This window comes from Scleropages formosus, chromosome 16 (genome assembly GCF_900964775.1).
Source record: "Scleropages formosus chromosome 16, fSclFor1.1, whole genome shotgun sequence".
Taxonomy (NCBI): domain Eukaryota; kingdom Metazoa; phylum Chordata; class Actinopteri; order Osteoglossiformes; family Osteoglossidae; genus Scleropages; species Scleropages formosus.
The window spans coordinates 529,685-546,318 of NC_041821.1; the positions used below are offsets into that span (position 1 = coordinate 529,685).

Consider the following 16,634-nt stretch of genomic DNA (forward strand, 5'->3'; position numbering starts at 1 on the left):
ACTGAAGATTGAGATGCATCAGGAACCAGTCCAGGTGACAGAGGCATTAATGAGTATTGGTTGGACAAGGTAAGATGTGAGAAGGTTTATCAATATGAGCACCAAAGGGGCAAGACATATATTTGGATGAAAGGATCACTGTGGTCAAATCTTGCTCGCCAAGAGGCTCGAAAGACGCAAAACAGCACTTAGCAGGTGTTTCGACACCACAGTTGTCCTGTTATATTTGAAGTCTAAGTTGTCTAATTCTGAGTTCAGATAACCCAGGAAGTCAGTGCCGGTCAGCCAAGGGGGCAGTAGGGCAGCAGTTAGTTACCCTGGAGATGGTGTGGAATAGGATACGAGGATTGGTACTGGTCTCATCTATTCATATCAATTGATTTGAGCTTTGGAAAAGCTTTCCTGTAACGGAAGGTGGAGCCACACCGCAAGCAATTTCACACTTGACCATTTATGCTCAGTCTTGTACTTTCACTGAACCACAAGCAGCTCTATTTCACTGTGGATGCCAGAGGCTTGGGCTTACCAAGCATTCACCTTAGAACATTGCTGTCGTTGGCAGTGAGCGTCTTCATGGAGGAACTATCATGTGAGACATACTGTGGAGCAACGGTCTCCTCTTTAAACCAGGGCACATTTGAGCTCTTTCAGACTTGCGTTGTGAGGACCTTTTCCACACTGCTAGTCGCAGGAGGTAGGTCAAGATGAGACCAGATGAGAGATTAGATAAGCTGATGACCCGAGATGGTTCTCCTGAGAAATAAGATGAGCACTACTGGCCCAGGTGATGATGAGGTCCAGCGTGTGACTGCGGTCATGAGTTGGTCCAGTGATGTGCTGAGAGCCCCGGGGGATCCAGCAGACACAGGAAGGACTTAGCAGACATGTCAGATTCCACGTTGCTGAACGTGGACACCAAAGTCGGTGAGAAGCACAAGCCTGTCGTACTTTGTTGGTAAGGACAACGCTGCTGAAATCTTTCAGAAACACAGCACAGGGTAAATGAGAGAATAATCTGAAAGAGGAGAAGTGGTGATCACAGTCGTCAATATGGTCACCAGACACTCACTCGACCAGTGCTCCATTGGGTGTTTAAAGAGCCATAACTATCAGGGGAGGGAGCCTCAACCAGCCAAATAGTATCGCCCAGTTTAGGACGACTCACAGCATGAAGACACTGGTTTCTTGCCCTCCTTGTCTGATGTCTGTGTGTTCGGTGCGGAGTTTGGGGTCTTGTCTGGAGTCTATGCTTACAGCCGAGTGGGACACACTGACTCATGGAGGATCACCTGAGCATCGCTCTCTCTCCTCCCTCTGCCTGTCTTCCAGCCATCCATCAAGGGGAAGGACGAGAGGCAGAGGAGGTGGAGCAGCTCGTCCAACATGGCAGGGGGGGACAGAAGGCGGAGCAACGTGCAGTCCACACACACCAAGGCTCACAACTTGTCCTCAGCTCTTGAGGGGCAGCAGAAAGAGAGGAGAAAGCTGAGGCGCATCGTGGATTCTGTCTTTGGACAGGTAGGTTCTCCTACCTGTACCGCCTTCTGCACAGGTAACACTTCTGGCACCTGGACTGCTTTACCTGGTCTGAGGTTAGGTGCGGACCCTCAGAGACACATGCCAAAACTTCACGTGTACACTGGCTCCTCACCTTACAGACCACTGAGTTCGTGCAAATGTCCCCTGTGGTTCCCCTCCGAGCCAATAGGTGGCAGTAAAGAGCCCCCAAGCGCACGTATGGGGCATCCTAAATTGAACTCTTTTACGCAGTGTTTACAGCTCATTTCTGGTATAGGTTAGAGGCAGTGATCACCAAGAAGGTAAGGAACACTGCCGGTGCTTGCAGTGGAGAAACGCGTGCCGGTATTCCCCGGTGGCCTGTTAGCGTGTGTGTCGGTCGGTACTGGCAAAAGCATTACATTTGGAATAAATATACCAGGAGATACTGCTGATGTTCAGACAGATGTGTCTTTAATAAAGGGGACACTAACAGCACCTGTAACTCCCGTAAGCCCCCGTCATGAGGGACACCTGCAAGCGGACTTCATGGGCTCTTTCCAAAACTCGCCGTCCGGTCGCCAGCTGTGTCCAGCTGTGTCCAGCTGTGCACTCTCCTTGGATTTTCTTATGAATTTCCACTCGTGAGCCCATGTTATGTGCTTCTGCTGGTTTCAAGTGGGGTTTGGACCCTCTGCGCTCGTAACGAGTGATGTCGTCCAGCCAGTTGCCACCAGCAACAAGGAGCTGCCACTCGGTACTCTAGAATACGCCTCATGCCCAGCTTTCCGAGAGCTAAAATACACCATTTGCTCCTCATCCCGCAGCCGGGCCGACAGCGCATGAGCTGACCTGCATCACCCAGTGCATTCTGGGTAGGGAAACCTGCTGGGAGAGGCAGAGAATCCACTGGGGCACTAAAGAGTACCAGGAGCTCTTGAGAAAGGCCTCTACTGCGCACCTTCGAGGATGGCCGAGTACCGCTGAGTACTGCTGAAGTACCGCCGAGTACGGCTAATTACCACCGAGTACTGCTGAGTACAGCCAAATACTGCCAAGTACCCCTGAGTATCGCTGCTTACGGCCAACTTCTAGCCCTGAACGCTACCCATGTTTACGGGATCAATGAATGAACCATCAGCACTGAACAGAAGTTTGTCCAGAGGATCTGTTTTGGTTTCTGCTCAATTTCCCAGAACTGCAGCAACGACTCAATGGAGTGACATGTGTGTTATTACCCTCTGACTGACTGTGACTTGCAGTTCTGAACAAAGTCATGAACAGCCCTCTGTTCCCGGCTGCGTTTGTAACTGAGGAGTTGGTGTACTGAGAGTGGGCAGCAGGTGGTGTGATGGCTGGAGGACTCACAGCGCTTCCTCCATTCAGAGCAGGGCCAATCCCCTAAAACAGATATGAGCTGCACCGTCGCTCGCTGTCGCTCACTGTCCACTCGCTGTCATTCATTGTCGCTCATTGTTGTTCACTGTCGTTCACTGTCCACTCACTGTCGCTCGCTGCCGCTCACTGTCGTTCACTGTCGCTCACTGTCCGCTCACCGTCGCTCACTGTCCATTCACTGTCATTCAATGTCCACTCACTGTCCTCTCGCTGTCGCTCGCTGTCGCTCACTGTCCACTCGCTGTCATTCATTGTCGCTCATTGTTGTTCACTGTCGTTCACTGTCCACTCACTGTCGCTCGCTGCCGCTCACTGTCGTTCACTGTCGCTCACTGTCCGCTCACCGTCGCTCACTGTCCATTCACTGTCATTCAATGTCCACTCACTGTCCTCTCGCTGTCGCTCGCTGTCGCTCACTGTCCACTCGCTGTCATTCATTGTCGCTCACTGTCAGTCAATGTCCACTCACTGTCCTTTCACTGTCGCTCATTGTTGTTCACTGTCGTTCACTGTCCACTCACTGTCGCTCGCTGCCGTTCACTGTCGCTCACTGTGCGTTCACTGTCATTCAATGTCCACTCACTGTCCTCTCGCTGTCATTCATTGTCGCTCACTGTCCTCTCGCTGTCATTCATTGTCGCTCACTGTCATTCAATGTCCACTCATTGTCTATTCACTGTCATTCATTGTCGCTCACTGTCATTCTATGTCCACTCACTGTCCTCTCGCTGTCACTCATTGTTGTTCACTGTCGTTCACTGTCCACTCACTGTCGTTCACTGTCGCTCACTGTCCATTCACTGTCATTCAATGTCCACTCACTGTCCTCTCGCTGTCGCTCATTGTTGCTCACTGTCCACTCACTGTCATTCATTGTCGCTCACTGTCCTCTTGCTGTCGCTCATTGTTGCTCACTGTCATTCATTGTCGCTCACTGTCATTCAATGTCCACTCACTGTCCTCTCGCTGTCGCTCATTGTTGCTCACTGTCGTTCACTGTCCACTCACTGTCATTCATTGTCGCTCACTGTCCTCTTGCTGTCGCTCATTGTTGCTCACTGTCATTCATTGTCGCTCACTGTCATTCAATGTCCACTCACTGTCCTCTCGCTGTCGCTCATTGTTGCTCACTGTCGTTCACTGTCCACTCACTGTCATTCATTGTCGCTCAGTGTCATTCAATGTCCACTCACTGTCCTCTCGCTGTCGCTCATTGTTGCTCACTGTCCACTCACTGTCATTCATTGTCGCTCACTGTCCTCTTGCTGTCGCTCATTGTTGCTCACTGTCATTCATTGTCGCTCACTGTCATTCAATGTCCACTCACTGTCCTCTCGCTGTCGCTCATTGTTGCTCACTGTCGTTCACTGTCCACTCACTGTCATTCATTGTCGCTCACTGTCCTCTTGCTGTCGCTCATTGTTGCTCACTGTCATTCATTGTCGCTCACTGTCATTCAATGTCCACTCACTGTCCTCTCGCTGTCGCTCATTGTTGCTCACTGTCGTTCACTGTCCACTCACTGTCATTCATTGTCGCTCAGTGTCATTCAATGTCCACTCACTGTCCTCTCGCTGTCGCTCATTGTTGTTCACTGTCGCTCACTGTCCACTCACCGCCATTCAGTGTCACTGACTGTTGCTCACTGTCCATTCACTGTCATTCATTGTCGCTCATTGTCATTCAATGTCCACTCACTGTCCTCTCGCTGTCATTCATTGTTGTTCACTGTCGTTCACTGCCCACTCACTGTCATTCAGTGTCCACTCTCCGTCACTCACTGTCCTCTCGCTGTCGTTCATTGTTGTTCACTGTCACTCACTGTTATTCAATGTCCACTCACTGTCCTCTAGCTGTCGCTCATTGTTGTTCACTGTTGCTCACCTTCCACTCACTGTTGCTCACTGTCATTCTCTGTCCACTCACTGTTGTTCACTGTAACTCATTGTCCACTCACTGTCATTCTCTGTCCACTCACTGTCCGCTCACCGTCGCTCACTGTCACACACTGTCCACTCACTGTCCGCTCGCTGTCCTCTCGCTGTCGCTCATTGTTGTTCACTGTCGCTCACTGTCCGTTCACTGTTATTCATTCTCGCTCATTGTCATTCAATGTCCACTCACTGTCCTCTCGCTGTCATTCATTGTTGTTCAGTCGCTCACTGTCCACTCACCGCCGCTCAGTGTCACTCACCGTCGCTCACTGTCCATTCATTGTCATTCAATGTCCATTCACTGTCACTCACTGTCGTTCATTGTTGTTCACTGTCATTCAATGTCCACTCACTGTCCTCTCGCTGTCGCTCATTGTTGTTCACTGTCGCTCACTGTCCGTTCACTGTTATTCATTCTCGCTCATTGTCATTCAATGTCCACTCACTGTCCTCTCGCTGTCATTCATTGTTGTTCAGTCGCTCACTGTCCACTCACCGCCGCTCAGTGTCACTCACCGTCGCTCACTGTCCATTCATTGTCATTCAATGTCCATTCACTGTCACTCACTGTCGTTCATTGTTGTTCACTGTCATTCAATGTCCACTCACTGTCCTCTCGCTGTCGCTCATTGTTGTTCACTGTCGCTCACTGTCCACTCACTGTCATTCTCTGTCCACTCACTGTAACTCATTGCCCACTCACTGTCCGCTCACTGTCATTCTCTGTCCGCTCACTGTCGCTCTCTGTCCACTCACTGTTGTTCACTGTAACTCATTGTCCACTCACTGTCATTCTCTGTCCACTCACTGTCCACTCATTGCCGCTCACTGTCCAAATTGCCACACTCCTCTCACCAAAGCACTGGTTGAGGTTCACAGGTCCAGCCTGAGTAGGACAGAGTAGGACAGACCCCTTCAGTCCGCGTCCTGCTGTCTCCTGCAGAGCGTTGGTATTCAACTGAAGAGAGGTTGGGGGCGGATGGCGAATAATGAGTAATACATGGGGGGTGGCATGGGGTGGTTAGCGGAAGAAGAACGAGCGCCTGGCAAGGGCCGCAGATTAACAAACAACCGCTGGATTATCTGCAGCAGATTAACGGCTCTGAGGACAAGATGAGCGCGTGGGAAGTGATTCGCTGTCAGAGCAGGGAACCGACAAGGTGTGTGGAGGAAACACACAGCGCAACGCACAGCGCAACACACGGCCTCTCCCCGGCAGTGTCACTGCAGCTCACAGTGACAGCAACACGCTAGCTCACAGGTTTCCTGTGGTCTCACTGACAATCTCAGTGATGGTCTTACTGGAGGTCTCACTGTGGTTACAGTGTAACCGAGGGTTTCGGTGCTGCTCAGATTCAGAGCCTCGACAGTGAACCTAGATTACGGTCTTAATGGCGGGGGGCGGGGGGGGGGGATAGTGCACTGCTTTGCTGACTAAACTTTTCAAACAGAATCTAAATGTTGGTTTTATGTGCCCCTTAAATCTTCTTCTTCTGCTTCTTCTTCTTCTGATTATTATTATTATTATTATTATTAATGCCCCCCCCCCTCTCGGGGAACAAAGGAAAATTCACATGTTGTGTAATTTACCACGCAGAACTCAGTGGTCCAGTGACAGATCCACACAGCCGTGTCACAGTGCAAAAAGAAAGACACACATGTATACACACACACAGATAAAAACTTTCTTGATCCTGAAGGAAATTAAGTTCATGCTCTGAGCTACTTACCCTGATTTACCCATTTATAAAGCAGGGTAATTTCCACCGTATCAATTCAAGGTAAGTAAAGTGGTCAGAGATGCAGCAGCAGACACTCAAATTCAAGTGTTTTGTAGAAAGACTCTAAGCACTACGCCACCTGTTGACAGTCAGGGAAACAACAACCCCAATGCTGTCACTGAGCCACAGCAGAATACCGCAGTCAGCCTGTGTTTTTACTTCGGACGCTTCGCTGAAATAGGGAATAAAAGGGATCGTGGCGCTGAGTCTGGTCTCTGTCACAGTGGACACCAGAGTTAGACTGCCATCCTTTGGTCCCGTGTGGGGACTGCAGCGCACAGAACTGCCTCGTGTTGACACCTTCACCGATCCCAGGTGTCTTGTGCTGTATCTTTATCGCGTGTGCCGTGTTTTTACCGTGTGTGCTGTCTTTACCGTGTGTGCCGTGTTTTTAACCGTGTGTGCTGTGTTTTTACCTCATGTGGACTGTACCAGTTTTGAGGAACTTTCCACTCTCTAAAGAACAGTGACACAAGAAACTGGTCCACCTGCAACAAAGCGTTGGAGCTCAGCATGACCGAGGGTCCTCACACACACCCACACACACACACACACACACACACACATTGCCAGTGAGACTTTTGCTGGTGGCCGTTCCAGACTTTGGTAGGACAGCCTGTCCTAGTTAGATGCAGCACTGTTCCAAACTGTCTCCATTCGTTGAGTATGAGGCTCCCATCCTGGTTCTGCGGAGGTTCAGAGCGTTGGAAACCCTTACTAATGGCTCTTCTCCGACGTTCAGGCTGAGAGGCCTCAAAAATGTTCCTTCAGAGCTCTTCAGAAAGTCCTTTCACTGAGCTCAGATGTTCCTCCACGGTTCCAGTGCTGGACAGTGACACTGGAGCGGACCGACCCAAACCCGGCCTTGTCGGATTCAAACTGTCAGTTGGGGGTCAATTACTTCTGCACATATACGTGTAACGGGAAATGACATAAAAACAACACTGGAGTCACTTTTCCATCTCAGGCTCCATTCACACACGAGTGGATGTGAGAAACGGCAGAAACGGAGAAAACTGGACGGGGGCGAATACGACTCTTCCAGTGCGATGCAGTGATGTGCACCTGAACTAGACTGAAACAGGGAAAAAACGATCCAGATTTACTACAAAATTTGGAAAATGCGCTCACAGAACTGAGAGGTTCAATACTGAGTAATAACAAATGGCAAATAATTTGCCATAATTGGTATAATTAGAGCCACACGTCCAGTGACATTGTCACGGGGGACATTTGAGAGGGACACCCTGGGAACACAGTGACCCAAAGTGAAGTCGTGGTTCAGCTACTTCATGACCGCTGCGCAGCCTGTGATGTGCGTTCAATTAGCACATGAAGCAGCATACCAATTAACACTAATTAACGGTAATTAACACACATTTTTCTCTTTCCTTGGTCGGTTCAGAATTTAGTCCCGCCACGAGATAGATGTTCACCTGGATCTTTCCAGTAGCTGTTATACATACACTAAAATAATACTTTGAGGTTACTGGAATTAAGGAATTTTTTAGCCTGTACTATACATTTTGACACTTTTCAAACATTTACGTACTGTTAACAGCATGGAGACTGTAATTTGTTACTGCATACTAAAAAATTGGAGCAACACATCCAGTAAGACCTGTGTAACTCTTATTAAAATCAACTAAATGTGGAACAAAAAAAATATTCTTGATATATTAACTAAGCTACGTACGACGTCGACGACGGGCCGGGAAATAGTACCGCGTGACAAACTGTTTGTGTTTCTGCGCTGGAAAATAATATATTGCGTGCGCGTGAGCCTGAGAAAAATACTCAGAAATAATAAAGTAACTCCTAGGCTCAGTACTGAAGGTACAGGCATCGCTAAATTTAAGTTAAATTTATTTGTCCAAAAAAACTGAAAGTCGCGCAGTGCGCGAGTCAAGCGGAAGCGCAGGAACGCGCCGCTATTGGCACGTCCGTATCCGGATCTCTACGTCCGCTGCGTTGCTGTGTTGGGAACTTGAGTGTTGCTTTAAGAGAGCAGGGCATCATGGGAAGTGTAGTCGATTCCACAGGAGAGCCTATCGCCATATTGGGTTTGTAGCAAAGGGTTGCGGAGACAGCAGAGCAATTAGCAGGAAATGTGTAGCTGGTGCTTTTCGGGCCTGTACGTGTGTTTTAGCAGCAGTGCAGTTTTAGAAAGTTGTTCGCATTAAATACGACGGGATCAGCGGATCCCTGTTTCATACACACTTCACACACAGCAATTGTGTAAAATGTAAGTGTTTTATCGTGATGTTGTGCTGAAATACTATAGTGTCGGTGTTTCAGTGATTTTTGGCACACACACAGCTCAGCTGCTGTGGTTTTTCGGATGAAGTGGAACTCAGAGGACAAGCAGTCCGGTGACACCGACTGAGGGACAGCGTTTTCCTGCACATGCCTACGTGACTGAGGGCCGACGCCGACCTGCCTTCCGTCTGCACACGACATGTCACCGGTCGCAGCGTTTCTGACCGGAGCGCTCAGCTTTCATTAAGGGGTCAAAATTTGAAAATAGCCACAAATTAAACGAAACACAGTAAACGCAACAAAAGTACCTTTTTTCTCTACAACGGTACTCTGGTAAAGGTAAGAAGTACTGATGTCAAAGGTACTTAGAAATGTACAAGAAAAGTCTCCTGCGCCACGTACACACACACACACACTCCTCTGCACACAGATATGCAAAGCGGTGCAGAACACACACTCGCACTGCACCCCCAAACACACGCAGCAGAGCCACGTGTTTGTGTTTCCGCACAGGGTGCGTGAGCGGGGGCGGAAACAACGCCGCCAGGTGGCCAAAATCACAGTGATTGCGGCTGGTCAAAGGTCGCCATGGAGACGCGACGCGGCACGTTCGTATGAATAAACGGGCAGAGCTGAGCGGATCGAGGGGCCCGGTGTGGTCACTCTGAAATGGACATGGGCTCAGAACAGTGGGACAGCGGCTCGTTACCGCGGCTCCAGAAAAGAAGCCGCTTCCTTACAGCAGAGACACACACGCACACACACATTGCGCTGTCGTCTCCCACAGAAGCCCTTCCAGCAGGTCTCTCCATCTCTTGTGCACTGCACTCCCCACCGCTCTTCTTAATCTCGAAGGGTAAGGATTAAAAGGCCTCCTGTATTTTCCTTCTCTCATTCACCGCATCTCATCCAATCTCTTTCTCTCTCTCTCTCTCCGTCCCTCTCTCCGGCTCTCTCTCTCTCCCTCTCCACTCAGACTGGTCATTTGCCGAGTGATGGAGAGGACGGATTAAAGGAGGAGCAAACCAGGGAGAGAGAATATGACAGCAAAAGACAGACCAGACACACACACACACACACACACACACACACACACACACACTTGGTGCAGGACAGGCATTTTTCAATGGAAAACTCCAAAACTTTCACTGCTCTTCTTACACTCCAGCCCCAGCACCCGTCCACATGTCTCTCTCTAAGCACACAGATGGAAGGATGAGTGCGAGATGAACATGTCTCTGTGACGCTTGCGGTCTTTGATACTGTGGGCAGTATCTCAGTGAGCTTCGCTCGGGCTGCAGAGTTTACGTAACGGGGTCGAGGGGTCCGCAGAGGGCGAGGAACGAGGGAGGGGGCAGAGAGGGGATGCAGGGGGGGAGACAATGGAGGGAGGGGGAGAGAGGAGGCAGCCGAGTGGCAGAGGGACCGAGCGACCGTGACGGGACGAGGGATGGGAAACATCACCAAACCATCCAAGAGCAGCAAAGTGAGAAAGGTAGGACTTGATTGTGTGAGTGTGCGCGTGTGAGAGAACAGATGTGCCTAGAATGAGGGAGCTTCACAACAGTCATGCTGCTTCTGCTGCTGCTTTCTTTCAGCATTCTTTTCTTGTGTTTGGAACACACTTTTACACACTTGTAGAACCAGTCAGTGAGAGGACAGGTTGACAGAGGCAATGACAGAGAGAACAGTGATGATGATGTAAGACTATGCAACGCCGATAACGATGATGACGGTGATGATGATGGCGGTGGTGGTTGTGGAGGTTTGGGACTGGGCGGTGATGATGACGTGACACTATAGAGTGATGATGATGTGGAACTGGATAAAGTTGATGGACAGCTGAGTTGGTCCGGTAAGCTGAGGAGAGAAAAACACAAAACTTCAGAACACAAAAAAAGAAGAAAAATTTACCTGCTCACTGCTTGCCGCCCCCCCGGGCATTGTACCACGGTGACAGGGGTTCCATGTAGGTGTGTCTACAGCTAAAAGACCAGTCCCACACGCAACACAGGACTCAGGACGGACATTGAGAGGGACACTGAGACAGACACATGGACACCACAGGCCACCTGAGAGGGTGCAGGTGACGTCCCCAGCTGGCTCCTTAGTGTCTGACCAGCAGAGCACAGCTAGAAGTCAACTTGTGGCTGAGGGGTTGTGTGTGTTTCCATGGACATCATGGACATCGTGGTCCCGTGGGACGACTCGTGGCACCGCAGTAAAAGAGTTCATCCCCGCCCATCAGGATTATGTGTTCTGTGTGGAAGAGCATTAGCAGCCCCTGTGACTTCTACACACTCTGGTTTGAATGCTGCAGCTGCTGTGTGAGACAGTGAGTCCAGCAGGGGACACTCAAGGGGGTCAGGTGCGTCTCAAGACTGTAACAAGACCACAAAGGTGTACGCTTGATGATGTTAGTGAGGCAGAAGAGTAATGTAGGGTTAGGGTTGGGGTAACAGTGGGGCATTAGGGGTTAGGGGTTCAGGTTTACAGATAGGGCTATAACCTTTATAGTTAGGGTTAAGGGTTAGAGTCAGAGACAGGGATAAGGAAATGGATAGGGTTAGGGTTAGGTTTGGGATGACAGGCATAACCCGCAAGCACCAGTTGTCCTCTGTAAAGGGGAGCACATGCAGCATGACTTGCTGACCCTGTTTGCCCTCTAACCAGCGGGTTGTTCCCCCAAGGGGGCAGTATCCCTGGAAGGAGGCGGAGGTGTCCTTGGGGACCACGGGGGGCCGACGGGGGCCGACGTGGACGAGGAGATCGCTCTGGACGACTCGGGCAGCGAGCAGGAGTTCGGCGACCCCCTGAACACACTGGTCCACAACTGCACCATGTTGCACCACATAGTGGGACCGGCCTGCATCTTCCTCAGACAGGGCTTCGCACAGTCGCAGCTCGTACGTACAAACACACACGCACATTGTACACACCCGGCTCTCTCGCACGCTGTCCACACACACACTATTCATGAACACAGTGGACATACACTGGACGTCCCACACGTACCCGTCTGCGGCGCAGGACTCGACCGCTGGGGTTTGGCTGCTCTCAACAGGAAACACACACACACTGACACGGTCATCACCGCGCCCCCTCAGTCATCTCTCCTCCGTCCTCCTCATCGCTCCACCACAACAAGCTGACATGGTTATGATGAACCTCACTGTTATAGAAGCTCCACTGAGCATCTCTTGGGGCAGCAGCTCGAACTGTCACCGTAGAGCAGAAGAGGGGCTCACCTCTCTGTACCGCAGTAAATCACCTTCATTTGCGCATCAGAGAGACGTGTGTTGGCTGGATGCCCTCTTCAGCATGTCTGGAGACCACGTCAGCAAGAGCAACAGCAGTACGTGGATTACAATACAGTACTATAACACAGTATCAGATAGAGTAAAAGTTACCATGCTCTATAAACAGGAAAACTGGCGTGAGAAGTTTAACACTGTAATTCACTTTGGAGAGGAATGTCAGCTCACTAAATTTGTAGTATTAATAACAACAACAACAACAACAACAACACCACCAGCTGTCCGAGGCCTCAGAAGCCAGTGGTCCCAGCTGCAGGAGGACACACGGATGAAAGCGGCCCTCGGACCCTGGACCGTCTAGCTGGAGCCACGGGGGTGGTGTGTGGCTCCACTGCACCGCCCTTCCAGAAATTTCTCTGCAACTTTTGTCACTGGAGAGGATCTCAGCAGCACTTTGTCATCTCTCCTCACACGACCTGCTGTGTTACTGCCGAGGACAGGGCAGAAATCATGCTGAACATCTCACACACACACACACACACACACACACACACACACACCAATGACACAGTGATGAGAGATGTCCGCACAGGACAGGAACACATGACCCTGCATTTCTATACATCTCCGCGTGTGACCCAGCATTGCTCTGTGCGAGACCCTCCGGCCGGGTGCGTACGTGTGTGTGTGCGTGTGTGTGTGTGTGTGTGCACGGCTGCAGGGTGTAATCTGCAGTGATGTTTAATGCTACATGGGGATAATCCCTTAGGCGCTCCGGGCCACGCAGCGCCAGTGATGTCAGCAAGGCTGAGCTGCGCAGCTGGAGACATCCCACTTTGTCTTTTCCGCCTGTAAACATAAACATAAACACAGAAGAGCAAACCGCCTGTGTGTCTGTGTGTGCGCGCGTGTGTATCTGTGTCAGCTGCAGAGCCTCCTAAGGGCTTCAGCGCGGCAGCAGGTTGGACCGCAGTGGCGGCGTTTAGTTCGGTCAACCGAAAAAAGTCCCATTTCTCCCGCTTGCCGGGGCGCCGCTGAGTGTGCGTCGAGAAAAGTGTGTATGATCAGCGTGTGTGTTTCTATCTGTAATCCTCTCATCTCCTTAGCTTCCCCACATGATGTCAGGTCACCATGGTTACCTTTGACCCCCATCACATCACTAACTCATGGACTTACACAGCACCATTGTCCTATGGTGGGACAGTTGTGTCCCACTGTCCTGTGTCCTCTCTAGCACCCCCTACGGGGAATTGGCATGTGTGGGTCCTTCCGACCGGCACCCTCACCATCTCTTAACGTTGAGTGCACCACTGCTGCATGCGACACACACACACACACACACGGGCTCCAGGATGCCCTACCTGGTGTCCCCACTCTCACCTGTTAGCGATGCTGCAAATGCTCACTCTAACTGGTACCTCAGTGTTGTCTTTATGTGTGTGTGAGAGACAGTGAGACTGCCCGGCCCTCTGTGAGCATGTGTGTATCTCTCTCTTCTCTTTGTGCAATCTGAAGGACAGGGACCTCCGCCCAGAGGAGATAGAAGGTACAGTGAGCGCGGTAACACACTGTGGTCAATGTGCGGTCAGTGCACCAGTGTGATGTTCAGAGAGGTCATGTCCTTCCTGGGCCACTTCCTACCAGCCCAGCCTTGACACGGCTGTCCCCCCCCCGCATGTGTCCCTCATCCCCGTGCAGAGCTCAAGGAGGCCTTCCGCGAGTTCGACAAGGACAAGGATGGCTTCATCAGCTGCAAGGACCTGGGCGAGTGCATGAGGACCATGGGATACATGCCCACTGAGATGGAGCTCATCGAGCTGAGCCAGCAGATCTGTGAGCCTGCACTCATTCAGCGCGCGCATAAACACACACACGTGTTCAGAGCGCCACTCAGCAGCACTATAACAAAGTAAAGATGGAGTAAACAGTCGTGGGGACATTCGGAAACACTACAGAACACAGTAAATTCATGTAACTGTGGAGACACACGACACACAGCAGCGAATCTCACTGAAACTTCTGGATCACGACCTCAACCGCACTGTCCCTATCTTTGTGATTGCTCTCATCAGTTACTCTTTATAACGTAACAGCACGGTCATTTTTACTCTGTCACTTCAACTTAAGTACCTCGATCAAGGGCGCTGCAGCAGGAAGAACCTGACCCTGCTGAGTGCAGTCGCAGTAGGCCGACACCCGGGGCTGAGGACACGCGTGTCGTATGGAGATGGTGGCTGGACAGGGTAACAGGGAAGGCCTGGAAATGAGGGAGGAAGGGAAAGGGAAAGGAAAAGGAAAGGGAAAGGGAAAGGGCTGCAAACCACAGTCCCTCTGAAACCGGCACAAAGTGGGTTCGAATCCCATTTGCTTAAGCTTTCCTGCTAATTCAGCGCAGGTGCCATACTTCTGTGCCCCCGGCCGCACCCGGGACCATATCCCCACAGGAAGTCACTTGGGGCGCAGCGGATTGATGCCGTGCGCTTGCGTTTCCTGTCCAGGATGGTCCGCGTCAATGTGCCCATGTCCCCTACGCTCCAGGTGGTGGGAGAGTGGACTTTGAAGACTTTGTGGAGCTCATGGGCCCCAAGATGCTGGCGGAGACAGCGGACATGATCGGTGTGAAGGAGCTGAGAGATGCCTTCAAGGAGGTCAGTGATGGGTGGTCTCGCTCTGGGCTCCCTGGTGGCAAAGCTCAATATCACTCGGCCAGTGTTGGGACGTGACCCTGTGCTCCCGCCGTCCCCCTTTGCACCCCCAGTTCGATTCCAACGGCGACGGGCAGATCAGCCTGGCTGAGCTGCGCGAGGCCATGAAGAAGCTCATGGGAGAGCAGCTGAACCACAGGGAGATGGACGAGGTCCTCCGGGACGTGGACCTCAACGGGGACGGCCTGGTCGACTTCGAGGGTGAGCGCCGCTCACTTAGTGCCACGTGCAGCGTGGGGTGGTGGGGGGTGCCCCTGCGCACGGACACTGTCCAGTTGGACACTTAGTCCTGTCTCTATCCTCAGAGTTCGTCCGCATGATGTCCCGCTGACGTTGAGGAGAGGCCTCGCCCCCCGGAGCCACCAGCCACCTGCCCCTCAACACAGGGAATGATGAGAGGAGAGCAGGGGCTGCAACGCTGCACCCCACACACACACACACACACACACACACACACACACACACCTTTGTTCAGACGTATGTTTACTGTGTAAATACATGTAACAGACGATTGGTGGGTAGAAACACATCGCCTTTAGTTTTAGTTTTTTTATTGCTGCCAAAAAACATGACTGATTAAGTGATGAACACTAAGGGGTACATCTCACATTCTCACACACACACACACACTGGACTGGGAGCGCTGCTCAAACACACTGATTTCTCATTTGTTCACCTTCAGCCGGGACAGTCAGAGCGTCAATGTGGGAGGAACACACTCGACCTTCTCAGTGTCATTAAATGTACGTGATTTTAGCTTATTTCTCGTCTTGCCTCGTGTGAGAGTGCGTGTGAAAGAGAGAGAGAATGAGAGATGCTGCGGGGTCCAGCCTAAGGACCAGATACCACTTCAGAGTCCATGAAGAGGGAAACTGTCCCATAACTGTGTGCTCAGCACAGAACCACATGCCAGCACCATCCGTTACCATGACAACCAGCCAAATGTCTGGCTTTGAGTCCTGTACAGTTGAAAGCCTGCGCACCATTTCTCTTAAGAGTCTACAGGGAAAACACAAGACTCATATTTAATAGCAATATAAGACAAGTCATCAGCCAAAGAGACTATCTGTATCTGCAGCAAAGAACCCTTTTTTAAAGACAAGGGCTTTTTGCCCTTTAGTTTGTCATTATTTCTCATTATTGCTCCTCCTTATCCTCAAGAGGCTCGTGGCGCCCCCTGGTGGCCAGTCCGTGGATGGGCGGCTCTGTCATCATCATCATCATCATCATCATCATCATTAGTCCAGCCTCCATCCTTCATCTCCAGTGGGTCCCCTGCACTGCGCACAGGCTCATAACTGGCAGAAAACAGGACCCTGCTATTGAACAGATGTGCAAACATGTAGCGCCCCCTACTGGAGCTGAGGGCGAACCTCCAGTGCAAAGCGAAGCACGTTGCCAGCCACCTTCCCTGCCTCCTCCACACCGTGGTCCAGCTGCTGGCCGAAGCCCGTGCGGAGCAGGCACAGCAGGTTGAGTGACGTCTACGGCACCTGCCCAGGCTGCACGCTGAGGACGTGGGTTCGGAACCCGCCTCCTGCTCCAGTGCCCTCAAGGAAAGCACCTGCCCTAGAGCGACCAAGCCCAAATGTCACTGTTCTGTCAGTCAAAGGGAAAACCAGGTAAATAGGTGAACAGTGAGCATCGCTGAGGAGAAAGGTGTCACACAAAGATCAAAGAATATGTAAATATGTGCATCGAAAAGGCGGAGCCTAAAGGAGGGTAAAGCCATTTAAAGACAAACTATCATTTTCACGTATTTCCTCTAATTATTAACACAGAGTCAGTGCGTCTCTGTCCTAC

The 16,634-nt window shown here is 51.2% G+C and overlaps 1 protein-coding gene across 1 annotated transcript; it reads left to right on the forward strand.

Annotated features, from left to right (window-relative positions):
• Nucleotides 1–884: 884 nt before the first annotated feature.
• On the forward strand, nt 885–16,055 carry LOC108925866 (calcium-binding protein 5-like). The gene is made up of 8 exons (XM_018738194.2): nt 885–944; nt 1,330–1,518; nt 11,560–11,775; nt 13,642–13,672; nt 13,825–13,959; nt 14,665–14,774; nt 14,885–15,032; nt 15,137–16,055. The coding sequence occupies exons 1-8, from the start codon at nt 885–887 to the stop codon at nt 15,160–15,162; spliced, it is 915 nt and encodes a 304-aa protein (XP_018593710.1). The 3' UTR covers nt 15,163–16,055.
• The last annotated feature ends 579 nt before the right edge of the window (nt 16,056–16,634 follow it).

What these genes read in the sequence shown, in the direction of transcription:
- LOC108925866 (XM_018738194.2), top strand. Translation starts at nt 885, where the DNA reads ATGTCAGATTCCACGTTGCTGAACGTGGACACCAAAGTCGGTGAGAAG. An exon ending in GCTTCGCACAGTCGCAGCTC is followed by an intron (nt 11,776 to 13,641) that starts GTACGTACAAAC and finishes TGCAATCTGAAG; the next exon opens with GACAGGGACCTCCGCCCAGA. An exon ending in CGGCCTGGTCGACTTCGAGG is followed by an intron (nt 15,033 to 15,136) that starts GTGAGCGCCGCT and finishes CTCTATCCTCAG; the next exon opens with AGTTCGTCCGCATGATGTCC.